Source organism: Hipposideros armiger, unplaced genomic scaffold (genome assembly GCF_001890085.2).
Source record: "Hipposideros armiger isolate ML-2016 unplaced genomic scaffold, ASM189008v1 scaffold_417, whole genome shotgun sequence".
NCBI lineage: Eukaryota > Metazoa > Chordata > Mammalia > Chiroptera > Hipposideridae > Hipposideros > Hipposideros armiger.
In genome coordinates this window covers 1,650,486-1,666,962 of record NW_017731767.1, presented here as the reverse complement: position 1 = coordinate 1,666,962, position 16,477 = coordinate 1,650,486, and the positions used below count along the sequence as shown (strand labels likewise).

Below are 16,477 nucleotides of genomic sequence, written 5' to 3'. Positions count from 1 at the left end.
CAGTGAAGCAACGTCCTCCACAACTAGACTGAAGAACAAAAGGACAGCAACTTGTCTGTTCCCCTTCCCCCAATTCCCCATCACTGTTCCCATCCCCCCAATTCCCCAATAAAAAAAAAATCTTTAAAAAAAAAAGAAAAGAAAATGAAGTCAGTGTATCCATAACCTGGGAAGTGGTAGGGACATTGGTTGGAGACAGAGTTGGGGGCCAATTTTGTAAAGCCACCATCTTTTTTATTGAGCTATAATTCATACACCATAAAATTCACTTTTAAAGTGTATGATTTAGAGGGTTTTAATAGATTCCAAAGTTGTGTACTATTACCACTATCTAATTCCAAAACATTCCACCACCTCAAAAAGAAATTCAGACTCATTAGCAGTCACTCCCCATTTACCCCCTCCCCTAGCCCTTGGAAGCCACTAATCATTCTGTTTTTTGTCTGTATGGATTTGCCTATTCTGGACATTGCATATAAATGGAATTACATAATATATGGCCTTTTTTGTCTGCCTTATTTTACTCAGCAAAATGTTTTCAAAGTTCATCTTTGTTGCAGTATGTATCAGTACTCTGTTCCTTTTATGGCTGAATAATATTCCATTACATGGGTATACCACATTTTGTTTATTCATCATTTAATGGATATTTGGGTTATTTCCACTTTGGGGCTATTGTGAATAATGCAACTGTGAACATTGTATACAAGTTTTTGTTTGAGTACCTGTTTTCAATTTTTGAGGGTATATACCTAGGAGTGGAATCAGTGAGTCATATGATAACTCTGTGTTTAACTTTTTGAGAACTTCCAAACTGTTTCCAAAGTGATTGTGATATTTTACATTTTCACCAGCAATGTATGAGATTTCCAATTTTCCCACATCTTTTCCAACACTATATTTTTGGTGGGTGGGGGGAACAGTGTGTTTTTCCAGAGCTCATCAGCTCCAAGTCAAGTGGTTGTCTTCAATCTAGTTGTGGAGTGTGCAGCTCAGTGGCCCCTGTGGGCATCAAACCGGCAAACTTGATGTTATGAGCACTGCGCTGTAACCAACTGAGCTAACTGGCCGCCCCTTCCAACATTTCTTATGGTCTATCTCTTTTATTATAGCCAGTCTAGTGGGTATGAAGTGGTATCACATCATATAGTTTTGATTTACATTTCCCTAGTGACTAATGATATTGAGAATCTTTTCACATGCTTATTGACAATTTCTATATCTTCTTTGAAGAAATGTCTATCAAGTTATTTACCTAGGGCGGCTGGTTAGCTCAGTTGGTTAGAGCGCAGGCTCATAACACCAAGGTTGCCAGTTAAATTCCCACATGGGCCACGGAGCTGGGCCCTCCTCAGCTAGATTGAAACAACTACTTGACTTGAAGCTGATGCGTCCTGGAAAAACACACTGTTCCCCAATAATTTTTTTAATTAGTTACCCATTTTTAAATTTGGTTATTTATACTTTTATTGTTGAGGTGCAATTCCTTATATATTCTGGACACTAGTCCCTTACCAGATATCTGATTGGCAGAGATTTTTCTCCCATCTGTGGGTTGGTTGCCTTTTCACTTTCTTAATATGTCCTTTGAAGCATAAAATTTCTTTTTAAGAAGTCCGATATATCTATTTTCTCTTTTGTTGCTTGTGCTTTTGATATCATATCTAAGAAACATTGTTTCTTACAGTCATTCAGTTTTGTATAATATATTCTTCATTGTATTAAATAATGAAAGAATCATTTCTAATTTTTAAAAATTTATTAGGGATTTCAAACTAAGAGCTGAAATTTTCTATTTTTAAATTTTTTATTAGAAGCTTCTTTGCAGAAGCATATGATTGATTTTATGAAAAAAATGTATAGTTTCTGTTCAAGGGATATGCAATTCTCTCTGCATAGGTTGCTATCTTTTTCAATCTCTCTCTGTTATCGCCTCTTTCTACCTCTCTCTGTCTATGTGCATTGTCTGTCTTTGTCTCTCCGACTCTGTGTGTGTGTGTATATATATATATATATACATATATATATATATGATTTTATTTATTAATCAGTTTCTCCAAATTCTTACTTAATTTTATCTATTAGATTTTACCTTTGTTTGTGTGTACCTATTGATTGTGATACTCATTTCCTTTCTATCCTTATTTCCTTTTTTATCTACTAGTCTTGAGAGAAGTAAATTAAGTATCCCAGTACAATTGTATTTTCATTTGTTCTTGCTTCTTGCATTTCTACTTGCTTTTGCTTTCTGTATTTATCTGCTATGTTGTTGGTGGATACATATTTATGACTGGGATATAATTTTCTGTTAAGTAGCAATACATATGAGTAGTGTCCCAGTTTACCTTATTTAGAGTTTTGAACCTGAAATTTCAGAGTCTGATATTAATATTACACATTCTGTTTTATTTCTGTTTTAATTATCCTAGTATCTCTTTGTATACTCTTTATTTTTAACGTTCTTTATCAGTCTTCTGAAAAAAGCATAGCGCTGGATATCATTTTTTAGCCCAGTGTTCCAGTTATCTATTGCTATGTGACAAACCCCATACTTATTGTCACAAAACAACCATTATTATTAGGCTCATGGAACCTGTGGACCAGGGATTCAGACAAAGCACTTCAAAGATGGCTCTTCTCGGCCCCATGATATCTTAGGACTCAGCCAAAATGCTCAAATGGCTGGTGGTGACTCAAATGGCTGAGGGTTGGAATTATCCAGAGGTACCTTCACTCACATGTCTAGGGCCTGGGCTAGGATGACTCAAAGACTGGAATCATGTGGAATTGTCACCTGGAATCCCTATACCAGATTCTTCCTTGTAGCTTCAGTTATCACAGTTGATCACTGAACTCTGAGAGGGAATGCCCCAGCATGGAGCTTGCAGAGAGTAAGCCTTCCAAGAGACCCTGGCAGAGATGCATGTTCCTTATGACCTTGTCTCAAAGTACCATTGTGTCACTTCTGCAATAGTCTGTTTACGGAAGCAATTAGAGGCCCACTCAGACACAAAGGGATAAGACAATAAGCCCATATCTCAATGGAAAGAGTGTCAAATAATTTGGAGGCTATATTTTAAAACTGCCACACCCAATCTCCTTGTTTCTGTTTTAATAGAGGATTTCCATTTATATTAGTCCATTTATATTTAGTGTAATGGTTGACTTAGTTACTCCCTCCATCTTACTTTGCATTTTTTATTAATTTCATATCAGTATTGTTTTCTCATTTGCCTTGTTTCTTATTTGCATTTGCTTTGATCAAGTTGCTGTTAGCTTCGTCTTTTCCTTTATTTATTTGGAAGTTCTACTATACTTTTCTATCCTATTAATGGATATCTTCTCTTTTCTTGATTTTATAATCAAACACATTTCTCTGCTATTATTTGAAAAACTCACCAATTATTTCCCCAATGAAGATGCATTCTTTTCCCTATCAGGGTGCTTTATTTCACACTTACTGCCCCTTCCCCACTGAAGAGATGAGATCTCTTATTTCACTCCTCTCATTTCCTCCTCTTCCCTTTCACTTCCTCCATGAATACTAATTTTACTTCAAGGTTCATTGTTCACCCTTGCATCCTCTTTCCTTCATCTTCTCCCAAGTTAAGGTTTCTGTACTTGCTAATTTCATACTTGTTAATTTGTTGTTTGCTTGGAGCACTTTCTTGCATGTTTACTTCAAATTGGGTACATGGGTACTATCTCTCTCAATTATTTCATAATCTCACACTTCTTTCACTCTAATAAGTAGCTTCTATCTTGTCTTGGTAGAGAATTTTTTATTCAATCCTCTTATCCCAGTAATCCATCGACACATATCTCAGTAATCATATTAACTGTCTTCAAGCTTGTGGGGTTGCAGATAGGAATTCCAATATCAATTTGAGTCTCATTCCTTTGTAGTGAATTGTAACTTCTGTCTCACACTTTGTAGTTTTCCTAAAAGACCATTCTTACTTTTCATTGGCTATGGGTGTCTCACATGACTACCCTAGCTGAAAAGGAGGCTGAGAGAGTACTTGAGAAATGGGAACAAGATTGCCATGTCTGGCCTGAGAAATGGTGTTTTATGCCAGTCTCAGTCTATAGATAGTAATGCTATATGCTAGAAATGCCTGAAGGGCATTCACCCAGGCCCAAGTGAGACATTACCCCTTTCTAAATCAATGTCACAACCAGACCAATGCTTGTGGTTCTTATTATAATTGCAAGATGCCCTTCAGCAATAGCCATTAGGAAATTTTTAAAAGATACAGGTTTGTTACTTACAGGGCCTGGAAATTACACAACACACCAGGGCCGCACAACACGGTCAGGGGTAGAAGGAGAGAGAGCACATTCGTTTCACAGGCTCACTCTTTATTGGTGAATTTATAACATAAGAGCAGAAATTTAAAGCATGGGAAGAGAAAAAAGCAGTTAGCTTAAATGGTCAGTTATCAAAATCAACCAAGATCTCTAAACCAAAGGAGCCTCAGTGAGGGGAGGTGGCCTGGTGCTTCATCTAGTCCAGTGGCTAGCAGTGTGTTTATTGAGATAGCTGCCTTTGAAATGAATGCCTCTTAGAAATGGATGCCTCAGCAATCAAAGCTTAAATCAGGCACTTGCATTACAAAAAAAAAAAAAAACACAAAAAAACGGTCAGGGTTTACACCACAAATAGAAACAAGATTGACATGTCTAGGCTCCCAAGCAAAGGATGGCTATTGAGTGGGCACTATGTCACATTCTGAAAACCCCAAATTTCATGTTTTCTGTACTATGCAGGGAAATCACACGTTTTCACTACCCACTTGACATCATTTGAAAGGGTCTACAGTGACCCTCAGGATTGGAGACATATTGACTTAACAAAGACATTCTAACTCGTTTAGTTACTTTAGCAGATGTATTAGTCAGCTCAGGCTGCAATGACTAAATACCACAGACTGGGTGACTTAAACAATAGAAATTTATTTAAGTTCTGGAGTCTGGGAAGCCCATGATCAAAGTTCTGGTAGATTCAATTTTGAGTGAGGCCTCTCTTCCTGGCTTACAGATGTCTGCCTTCTTGCTATCTTCACATGGAATTTCCTCACTGCATGCACATGGTAATGGGGAGGGGGGAGCTCTCATGTCTCTTCTTATAAGGACACTAATCCTATCAGATCAGGACCCCGTTCTTATGACCACATTTGATCTCAGTTGCCACCTTAGAGGCCCCATCTCCAAATACAGCCACACTGAGTGTTAGAGCTTCAACATATGAATTGAGATGGGATACATTCAGTCCATAACAGCAGACATGGTCAATGTCCCACTTACTTGCCCTCAGCATTTGCCATTCCTTTGCACACCAAGTCTGAGACTTTCTCTGGCTACTGAACACCACTCAGCCCATGCTCAGCACAGGTGGAAGTACTGCGGCATTAACACTTCCTGAGAGCATTCCTCCACCAATAAATAATGAGATTTGGTGGATAAATACCACAGATCCCTTGGTCCTTGATGCAGTCACTCCAAAGTGTTTGCTTTACACTGCCCCCAGAGGTTCCCAGAGAAATTGAGCCCCAGTTGCCCACAGTGGAAACTGGCCTTATAATATCCGCTTTATTTTCTGCCATCCCTGTCTCATTTCACCACTTCCCTTCCAGTGTCTTCTGGGATCACCTCCCAGATAAAGTACTCACACTTGAATCCTTGTCTCAATGTCTGCTTCTTGGAGGACCCAATCAAAGTCAATGATGAAAGAAAAAACAAAGCCGACCATTACCTTAACTTTGAAAGCCAGGACAGACCCTGGTGGAAAGGGTATAGCCTCTGGCACATATTAGATGATCAATAAATCTTTGTCAAATGAATGACCAAATTTTTCCTTTGTGTTCCAGATATTGATGAATGTAAACCACCCATTGGTATATATTGTGGAGCAAATGCTCGATGTCAGAATGTTGAAGGAAGTTTCTACTGTCTCTGTGACCCTGGATACAAACTCCTCTCTGGAGATGCACAATTCAAGGATTCTAATGAGAACACTTGTCAGAGTAAGAATACTCTTTTTTTTCTAATTGGTTTCAGGTGTACAAAACAGTGCAATAGTTACAATTTGTACCCCTCACAAAGTGATAACACCCCTCCCCCAATCCAACACTCCACTCCCCCCCACATCATACATATCTATTGCAATTATTACAATTCTATTGATTCCATTCCCCACACTATACTCCACATCCCATGACTATATATATATAAAATTGTAGTCAACATACAATATTATTCAACATCAGCTTCAGGTGTACAGTGCAGTGGTCAAGCCTCTATACCTTCCATGAAGTGGTCTCCCTAACAAGACATGTGACCATCTGACACCCTACAAAATATTTACAACATAATTAATTATGTTCCCCGAACTATCGTTCATATCCCTGTAGCAATATTGTAGTTACCAATTTATGCTGTCTAATCCCTTCCCTTTCTCCCTCATCCCCACCTCCCTCCCATCTAGCAATCATCAGTTTTCCCTCTTTATCTCTGAGACTATTTCTGTTTACTTTGTTCATTTATTTAGTTCTTTAGATTCCACATATAAGTAAGATCATATGGTATTTGTCTTTCTCTGACTGACTTATTTCACTTAACACAATGCCCTTTAGGTCCATCCATATCATTGCAAATAGTAAGATTTCATTCCTCTTTATAGCTGAGTAATACTCCATTGTATAAATGTACCACAGCTTCTTAATCCAGTCGTCTACCGATGGGCATTTTGTTGTTTCCAAGTCTTGCTTATTGTAAATAGTGCTGCAGTAAACATAGGGATGCATATATATTTTTGAATTAGCATCTTGGGTTTCTCTGGATAGATACCCAAGAGTGGAATTGCTGGGTAATAAGGTAGTTCTATTTCCAGTTTTTTGAGATACCTCCACTGATTTCCATAATGACTGCACCAATCTGCAGTCCCAACTGTACACCAAGGTTCCCTTTTCTCCACAACTCACCAGCACTTGATGTTTGTTGATTTATTGATGATAGCCATTCTGACTGGAGTTAAGTGGTATCTCATTGTGGTTTTTATTTGCATTTCTTTAATGATTAGTGAGGTTGAACATTTTTTCATATGCTTTTTGGCCATGTGTATATCCTCTTTAGAGAAATACCTCTTCATTTCCTCTGCCCATTTTTTAATTGGGTTGTATTTTTTTTGGTGTTGAGTTGAATGAGTGTTTTATAAATTGTGGATATTAACCCCTTATCAGATATATCATTGGCAAATATCTTCTCCCATTCAGTAGGCTGCCTTTTTGTTTTATTGATGATTTCCTTTGCTGTGAACAAAACTTAAGTTTGATGTAATCCCGTATGTTTATTTTTTCTTTTATTTCCCTTGCCCGAGGGGATATATCAGTAAAAATATTAATCAGGGCAATGTCTACAAATTAACTCCCTATGTTTCCTTCTAGGAGTTTTATGGTTTCCGGTCTTACATTTAAGTCTTTAATCCATTTTGAATTTGTTCTCATATATGACATAGGTGGTCCATTTTAATTTTTTTTACATGTGTCAGTCCAATTTTTCCAATACCATTTATTAAATAGACTATCTTCATTTCAATGTAAATTCTTACTTCCATTGTCATAGATTAAATGACCATATATGGATTAATTTCTGTTCCATTGTTCTATACTGTACAAAACAGTACTGTTTTGATTACTATAGCCTTGTAGTATGATTTGATATCTGGTAGCGTGATACCTCCCACTTTGTTCTTATTTCACAAGATTGCCATGGCTATTCAGGGTCTTTTATAGTTCCATATGAATTTTAGGATTATATGTTCTATTTCAGAGAAAAATGTCTTTGGTAGTTTGATAGGAATTGCGTTGAATCTATATATTGCCTTAGGTAGTATTGACATTTTAACTATATTAATTCTTCTTATCCATGAACATGGTATGTATTTCCATTTATTTGTATCTTCCTTGATTTCTCTCTTCAGTGTCTTATAATATTCTGAGTACAGGTCTTTTACTTCTTTGGTTAAACTTATTCCTAGTTAATCATTTTTGAAGCAATTGTAAATGGGATTGATTCCTTGATTTCTTCTTCTGATAGTTTATTATTGGTGTATACAAATGCAACTGATTTCTGAATATTAATTTTGTATCCTGCTACTTTACTAAATTGATTTATGAGTTCTAATAGTTTTTTGGTGGAGTCTTTGGGATTCTGTATATATAGTATCATGTCATCTGCATATAATGACAGTTTTGCCTCCTCTTTTCCAATTTGGATGCCTTTTATTTCATTTTTTTGTCTGATTGCTGAGAGAAAATTCTTGTCTTCTTCTTTCCCTTCCTCATTTTTCACTGAGTCTAACTCCAGAAAAGATGTGTGTGTGTGTGTGTGTGTGTGTTGAAAACAGGACATGTTTCTATTTCCTGAAAGGAAATGGATGATGGAAAGAGGAGGGAACAAAGGAAAGAATGAAGTTCAGAGAAATAATGGGGTCAAGAAGGCAAGTGGACTTTGGAGTTGGAAGCAACAAAGTGGTGAATGAGACAGAATTCTTTGAATTACAAAGAGAAATCCATTCAGGTTAACTTAAGCAGAAAAGACGAGCTTATGATAAGGATGTATGGATATGTCTGGGAACTCAAGGACAAAAATATAGCTGGGCTTCTGGAATGAACTGAAACTAGGGACTCAACACTCAGGGTGCCCCAGTCTTTGATACTCTTTGAGTCTACTCCTGTCTTGTCTTTCATTGCAAACTGACTTTCTCTGCTTCTTAGTCCACAGGACAGGAAATATGGCCAACAGCTCCAAATCTTACCATTGTTGTTGATCCAACCACCCAAAGAGATATCAATTGACCCTCTTTGGACCTAATTGCAAAGTCTTTGAAAATGTACAAATTGACCCAGTTTGAGTCATATGGCCACCCTTGGATCTGTGTCCAGGGGTAGGTGCCATGTTGTATAAGCATGACCACTCTCATGGAAACTATATAGATGGGGAAAGTCTACACCCAAGAAATAAGAGACTTGGTAAACTATCTTTGAGGTGGTGGCTACAGTTGGAATGATAAGAGAGAGAGTCTTTAAAGCTTATTAGCCAAGAAACAAGAACACTAATAGCCAAATATTTATTTCATTTACACTATGTGCCAGGAACTACTCTAAGTGTTTTACATGCATTATTTCATTTACAATAATTGAATGAGATAAGCACTGTAAGGCTGAGTAGGGTGTACGGGTTAGGCATGATGGGATGAATGGTTTCCACCCTTTTGCTGACTTCTCATAGATCCTGTACCAGTCAGTAGTCCTGGGTATCTGCCTTAAGGACTGGAAGAAGGGGAGTATTCCAAGGAGAAGTACAAGGCCGGAGAATCCCAGCATCTAAAAGTCGTCGGATGTGATGGTTTATTTTAATCCTGGCTTCTGACTTAATGGGGTACCGTCTGATCGCATTTGGGGTTGCGGAAGGCTTTAGGGTGACCACTATGGGCATCTGGTGGGCTGCCAGCCCTGGTAGGTTGGATTCAGCCCAGACCAGCGGGTAAAGGTTTTGGAACTCCTTGAGGAGGGCCTTGTGACTTTCTGGCTGAAGATGGGACAGGTAACTAAGATTTCAGCTGGGGGCCCAAAACTTAGAATGGCCTTGTCCTCCGAGAATGAGATTTGGGCTCCTAATTTTCTTAGAAGGTCTCGGCCCAGGAGCGGATAGGGGCATTCTGGTATTACCAGGAATGAGTGAGTAACTTTTTGGGCTCCTAGATCGACAGTCCGTTTGGCTGTCCATGGGTAAAGTTTATTTAGGCTTCCCATTGCCCCCTGGACGGCAGTTCTGGAAGTTGAGGGTGGCCCTTGTGGTTGGGTCAGAACAGAAGGGGCAGCTACAGTATCAACTAGGAACCTTATAGGACAGCCCCAATTTGGACATTTACCATGGACTTGTGGGGGCTGAGGGGTATTGAGCCCTGACCCCCTCAGTCTTCAATGTCTCCCATGGCTAGGATGGACCTTGAATTAGGTCTCTGGGGCTGGCGAGGGCATTCGTTTTGTCCAGTGCCCCTTCTCCTTACAGTAAGCACATTGGTGTAGAGATAAGCCTGGCCTCCGCTTTGGCCCCCCCATAGGACGCTCTGTGTGGGGCCGCGTTATGAAGCCCGAGTTATTTTGGGATGCCAGGGCTGCGATGGTGACTTTCCCCAGCTGCTTAGCGATGGCTTCCTCAGGGGAGTCTCGGTTGTCAAAGACTTTCTGGGCGATGCTTAGGAGCTCAGACCTATTCTTTCCCTGAAATCCTTCCAGTTTTTGGAGTTTCCTTCTAATTTCTGGGGCCGACTAGGAAACGAAAGCTAAATTGACAGCGGCCACGTTCTCGGGTGCCTCTGGATTGATCGGAGTATAAACTCAATAGGTTTCCAGGAGGTGCTCGAGAAAAGCGGAAGGGGACTCCAATTTATCCTGAACAACCTCACTCACCTTGGTCAGATTGGTGGGTTTCCTAGCCGCCAAGCAGAGTCCTCCCAATAGATGCTGGTGATAAGTGTCCAGGCCCCCCTTACCGACATCCATGGTGGGATCCCAGTCCAGTCGCTGGGTTGGAATTAGGCGTCGGAGCCTGTCAGAGTTCACGGGGTCATTAATGTCTGACCAGGGTCCAAACTTTGTGGTCCTCCTGTAAAATACGGTCGCACTCCTTGGAAGTGAAAAGGGTCTGGAGGAGTTGTTGGCAGTTGTCCCAGGTGGTCATATGAGTCCTGAAAACGGACTCCAAAAGAGAAATTAAGGCCTGGGGCTTCTCCAAAAATGGGGGATTTTGATGTTTCCAATTGTATAAATCAGTGGTGGTGAAGGGAACATAAACAAGTCCCACCCCACCCCCAGGCTACATCTGGCGCAGAGGTAAAGTAGTCGCAGACCCAGGGAGTTCAGGGGCCAGTGGAGCAGGGGACTGGGACTGTCTGCAGGTGAGTGCATATGAGGAGCCACTCCGGGTATGAGGTGGCGAGAAGGGAGAAGATTGGAAGGAGGAGGGGGGCTCAGGTACGGTGGGGTCGGGAAAGGGTTTGGGGAGTGGAGGATAAATGGAAGTGGGGGTGGGGGAGTATGGAGGAGGCGGCGGGGGAAGTGATGCCGGTGGTGGCGTTGGCAGGGGTTGGGGCACCGGAGGGTTCTCAGGCGTCTCTTGCAAAACTGGCGGAGGGTTTAGAGACGGGTTTTTAGATCTAGGCACAGAGAGTCCTGGGACTCACGTGACCAGCACCGCTCCAAGGGAGGGAATCCAGATGGTGCAGGAAGTTAGCCATTTAGGTGGATTCTGAATTAATTCTTTCCAAATGTCAATATAAGGGAATTGGTCAGGGTGACCCGGGTGGCCCAGGGTGACATCCCAGACGACCTGAGTAGTGGCCTTGTCAAAGGTGCCAGTAGAGGGCCATCCAACATTGAAAGAGGACCAGTCGATCTCACAGAAAGTTCGGAGATGACCTCGAGAGAAACGGATGCCGTAGTCTGTTTCTTTTTCCTGTGAATAAACGTTATGGAAATGGCTTAAGATGTACTCCAAAGGAGAAGATGGGCGGGACTGGGAATTACCCATCTCTCAAGGACAAGAATTAGACAGTGAAAAGAGACACAAAACAGACAACCCAGAGACAGACGAGACAATGAGCAGGACGATAGAGACGAACAGGGCGCCAAAACAGAGAAGACAGCCAAATTCCCTCCAGGAATCCAGAGGGGAGGGCCAGGAGTCACGGAACACAACGCGACTCGAATCTGACCCAAACCAAGGGGAGACTTGCTGCCATCGCAGGATCTCCCTGGACTCAAGGGTATATACTGCTCTGGCCCCTTAGATATCGACCGCAAACCAAAAGAGGTCATAGAGACCTCTTACCTTTGAAGGATTCTCCAAATAAAGTCTCTAGAACGAAGGGGACAGCTGCAGAACCCGAACTCCACTCCTGGGGACACCGACTGAATTGTCGGGGCCCTGGAACCTCTTCAGGACGGCCGTCCCCTGACAAAGAGTCGGTGAGCACCGAGCGTGGAGGCAAGTCAGCCACCCAGATCTCGCTGGGGCCTCCAAATGTTAGGTCCCCCGCTCATTAACAAAGACCTTAGACAAAGAGTTTTTGTTCCAAAGGCTTTATTAGCCAAGCCTGGTGACCGCCTCACTCTGCAAGAGGAGAACGGCCCCGAAGTCTTGGCTGATGGGGAATTTATAGCTGAAGGTGGATACAGAAGCGAAAAAAAAAAAAAGCGGTTAGTGAGTAAAAGAAAAAAAACGGTTAGTTCATCTTATTTTAACAAACTATAAAACATGGTTAGCTTATCTACTTCTAACGAGTTATAAAACATGGCTAGCTTATCTTCTACTTTCTTGACAGGACATTCTGTTATGTTTGGCTGAAGCAGGAGTTTTTAAATTCCTCTGGGCGGGGGTACTTTCCAAAATGAGCTTGCCTAGCCTAGGGTCTGGGCCTGGGTCTCCACAATAGATAATCCCAGGTGGAGAAAGGAGTACATGTCTCTAGAATGGAACCGTTCTCCTTAGCTGGTAGGGCAATGGAAGTAAAGCTCCAAAAAGATTGTTCCCTTGTGAGCCTCTTCATCCAGCATTAAGGCCAAGAGGTTGGAGACCCCACAGCAGATGGACGAAGGTTGACATAGGTCATTGCAGACCACCAGCACCCCCCAGATCCTCTGAAGAGCTCAAGGATGTGAGCAGCACAAGCCTGCAGCTGGAGATCAGGAAACATCACATCACAATTATCAGACCAACTTTGCACCAATAACATTCACACTAGGTCAGTTCTGTGGTTCCTTTTAACAGGGGGGTCCAAGGCTCCATGATCCTTCCAAAAAGTCAAGGGTCTCAGGACAAAGAGGAACAATTATGCCCAAAGGGAAACAGAACTATTCGGGGAGCCTAAGACCCAAACTCCCTAAACAGATTTAAATGGGACCTCTCAGACCAAACTGGAGAAAGATGGTGGAAAGGGGCTCAATAGGTGCAAAGACCCCATGGGAAATGGGATGCCTCTTCCAGAGGCCTGCACTAGATTACAAAGCCCCCGCTATTTCGTGGCAGGGTTCTTAGGTAGCTCAGGGGCCACAGGCAGGAATCATCGAGGATGCCTGTGAATGACTGACATTGCTTGTAACCAATCCTGAGTCCTGCAGGTGTGGAGTGATATGAGCTTTACACTTAGACAAATATGGATTTGAATCTGGGCTGTACCACTTACCCCTGCATGGCTGCAGACAATTCCTTTTATTATTATTACTATTAAAATGTATTGGGGTGACAATGGTTAGTAAAATTACATAGGTTTCAAGTGCACAATTCTGTAATACATCATCTATATATCACATTGTGTGTTCACCACCCAGAGTCAGTTCTCCTTCCATCACCATATATTTGATCCCGTTTACCCTCATCTACCACCCCTCACCCCCCTTACCCTCTGGTAACCACTAAACTATTGTGCAGACAATTCCTTAACCTCTGTTTAGTCATCTGCTTAAATGATATAACAACAGAATCTGACTCACAGGGTTGTTGCAAAGATTAAATGAGATAATGCATGTGAGGTGGCATTCAGTAAGTGGTAACTGTGATGACTTGGGGGCATGGTGCATCCTTCTGTTGGATGCATCCACATCTTCAAGAGACATCTTTAAGAGCAGACTGGTTAAGAACACTTTGCAGGGACTCTGGAGCCAAATCCCAGCAGAATGCCCTTGGGTACATACTACCTTTTCTCCTCCCTATCTGTAAAATGGGGCTAACAAGCATCATCCTCTCAGGGCATATACCTCACAGGGCTGTTGCAAGGACTAAATGAGGCACTGCCATAGAGCACTTAGGACAGTGTTTGCTAATATTGCTAGCATTTCATCTGATTCTAAATAAATTAAATAAATAAATAAATAAATAAATAAATAAATAAATAAATAAATAAATAAAAGGTTAAAAACCCCGCTCCACCTAGAAAGGTCATGGGAAAGTTCAGGTAGCTCTTAACATCAAGGGTATGTTTTCTGCCAATGGGAGGTGCTCCTGCAAGATTGAAGCATAGGTTCCCATATTTCCCCAGGTTCCAAGCTGGAGCTCACACCAGGGTCTTGGAGCTGCATGAGCTCTAAATGTGAGTCTGGGGTCCAGGTGGGGAAAGTGAGAGGAAAAACAACGGGGTGGGTAGGAAGGGGTTGCTGGGCCCAAAGTCCACCACTAGCTCGCACAATCAATAAAATAGTTGTTCAATGAATTAATTAATGAATTGAATGGATTGAACCGTGGGCACCTTTGTTAACAATGTGCGAACAGATCGAGATTCTACCTGGGTTCTGATGTTAATCTGTTAAATTCACCTCATTTTACAAGTAAGAGAAATGCCTTTTGTTATTTTCCTAATTTTAAGAGCTCTTCACAATCCTTTAATATGGACTGAGTCTGTCTGGGGTTAATTATCACCAAGGTTGGTAGGTCCCACAAAAATGTACGCAGCTTGGGGCCGGCCGAGTGGCTCAGTTGGTTGAGAGTGGGAGCTCTGAGTGGCAGGGTCACTGGTTTGATTCCCACGTGGGCCGGTGAGCTGGTGAGAGTGTGTGCTCTTAGCAGCAAGGTTGCTGGTTTGACACCCGTAGGGGACGGTGTGCTGAGCCCCACCCACCTCATCTCCCCCGCTGCTCCCCACGTAACTAAGCTTGAGCACTGCACCTTGAGCTAAGCAACCGCGAGCTGCCAATGGGCAGCCGGGTGGCTTAGTGTGCAACAAGTTGTCGGTTTGACTCCCACATGGGATGGTGGAATGTGCCGTCCCCCTCCCCCCTCCACTCCCCCCCCTACCGCCCGCGGCTGGATTGAGGGCGGCGACTGGACTTGGAGCTGATGGGTCCTGGAAAAACACAATGTTCCCCTTTCCCAATTCCCCAACACTGATCCCCTTCCCAATTCCCCAATAAAAATCTTTAAAAAAAAAACAAAAAATATACGCAGCTTTCAGCCAAAAGCGCAGTTTCCTACAGCAAATGTAGTTTCCAATAGAAGACACATTCCAAACTCAGGGTTATGAGTTAGAGTTTTTGCATTCTGTTTTTAAATTTATTTTTCAGTTACAGTTGCCATATAATATTATACTAGTTTCAGGTGTACAATATAATGATGAGACAGTTACATAACTTACAAAGTGATCACCCCATAGTCTAGTACCCATCTGACACCATATATAGTTATTACAATATTAATGACTATATTCCCTATGCTATACTTTACATCCCCATCACTATTTTGTAACTACCAATTTGTATTTCTTAATCCCTTCACCTTTTTCACCCAGCCCCCTAACCTCCCTTGCATCCAGCATCCATCAGCTTGTTCTTAGTGTCTATGAGTTTGTTTCTGTATTGTTTGTTCATTTATTTTGTTTTACAGATTCCACATATAAGTGAAGTCATACGGTATTTGTCTTTCTCTGTCTGACTTATTCACTTAGCATAATTCCCTCAGGTCCATCCATGTTGTTGTAAATGGCAATATTTCATTATTTTCTTATGGCTGAGTAACATTCCAAGTTCTTGTCTCAAGACAGAACTCTCAATATTACAAGAAAGCTCTTTGTCCTTTTTAGCAAATAGACTCAGCTGAAAGCCAAGATACAGACTAAGTATAGATTTAACCTCAGTCTGATAATAACAGATATGTAAACATTTGCTAGCCTTGTCTTTCTAAAACAGAGATGGTTGTCCTCACAGAGTACAATGAACACACACACAAAGTCCCATTAACAGCTGATAACCAAAAATGGACACTCATGTTTCAGTTCTAATTCCCAGGCAGGCTGTACTTAAAAACCTGAGGCAATTTTCTGCTTCCTCAGACATTTCAGTTATAATGTCCAGCCAAGACCAAATTAAAGAATTTGGAGCTAACATTTTTCTGCTTCCTCTATGCCAGGGTATCTCTAGCACAGCAATATTGACATTTGGGGTCCAATACATCTTTGTGGTTGGGAGCCTCCCTGTGCATTGTAGGGTGTTGAACAGCATCCCAGGCCTCCACCCACCAGATTCCAATAGCATCCTCGCCCCAAATTCTGACCACCAAAAATGTCTCTAGCCACTGCTAATGTCCTGTGGGGGTAAAATCACCCCAAGTTGAAAAATACTGCTTTACAACATGACAAGGAGCTTTGATGCTGATTCCCTCAAACAATGATCAAGCTTGTCAATGAACATAAAGAGCACATCTTCAGACTTTCTAAATGCAAAGTTACTTCCACCTCTCCACCCTTCTTTCACCCCGGGTTCCAACAGTAACTTCCCATGATGTCTTTTACAGAGATCACCTCTTCAGACACAACCAAAGGCAGCCAACAGGTGAGTGAAAGTTGAGTCCTGGAACCTAGCCAGGTAACAAATATTTACAAAGCCCCAAATTAGAACATGATGGTGGATAATATATATTTTATGTG

General features: G+C 41.5%; 1 protein-coding gene across 1 annotated transcript in view; it reads left to right on the top strand.

Moving 5' to 3' along the window:
• The window catches only part of ADGRE3 (adhesion G protein-coupled receptor E3), a gene marked incomplete at its 5' end in the record, with an annotated part of 57,112 nt that overhangs the window by 2,838 nt on the left and 37,797 nt on the right, over positions 1-16,477 (top strand). Inside the window, 2 exons of the mRNA XM_019664134.1 lie at positions 5,871-6,026; positions 16,345-16,382. Of these exons, the coding sequence (XP_019519679.1) occupies positions 5,871-6,026; positions 16,345-16,382 (194 nt within the window). The remainder of the gene's footprint in view (positions 1-5,870; positions 6,027-16,344; positions 16,383-16,477) is intronic.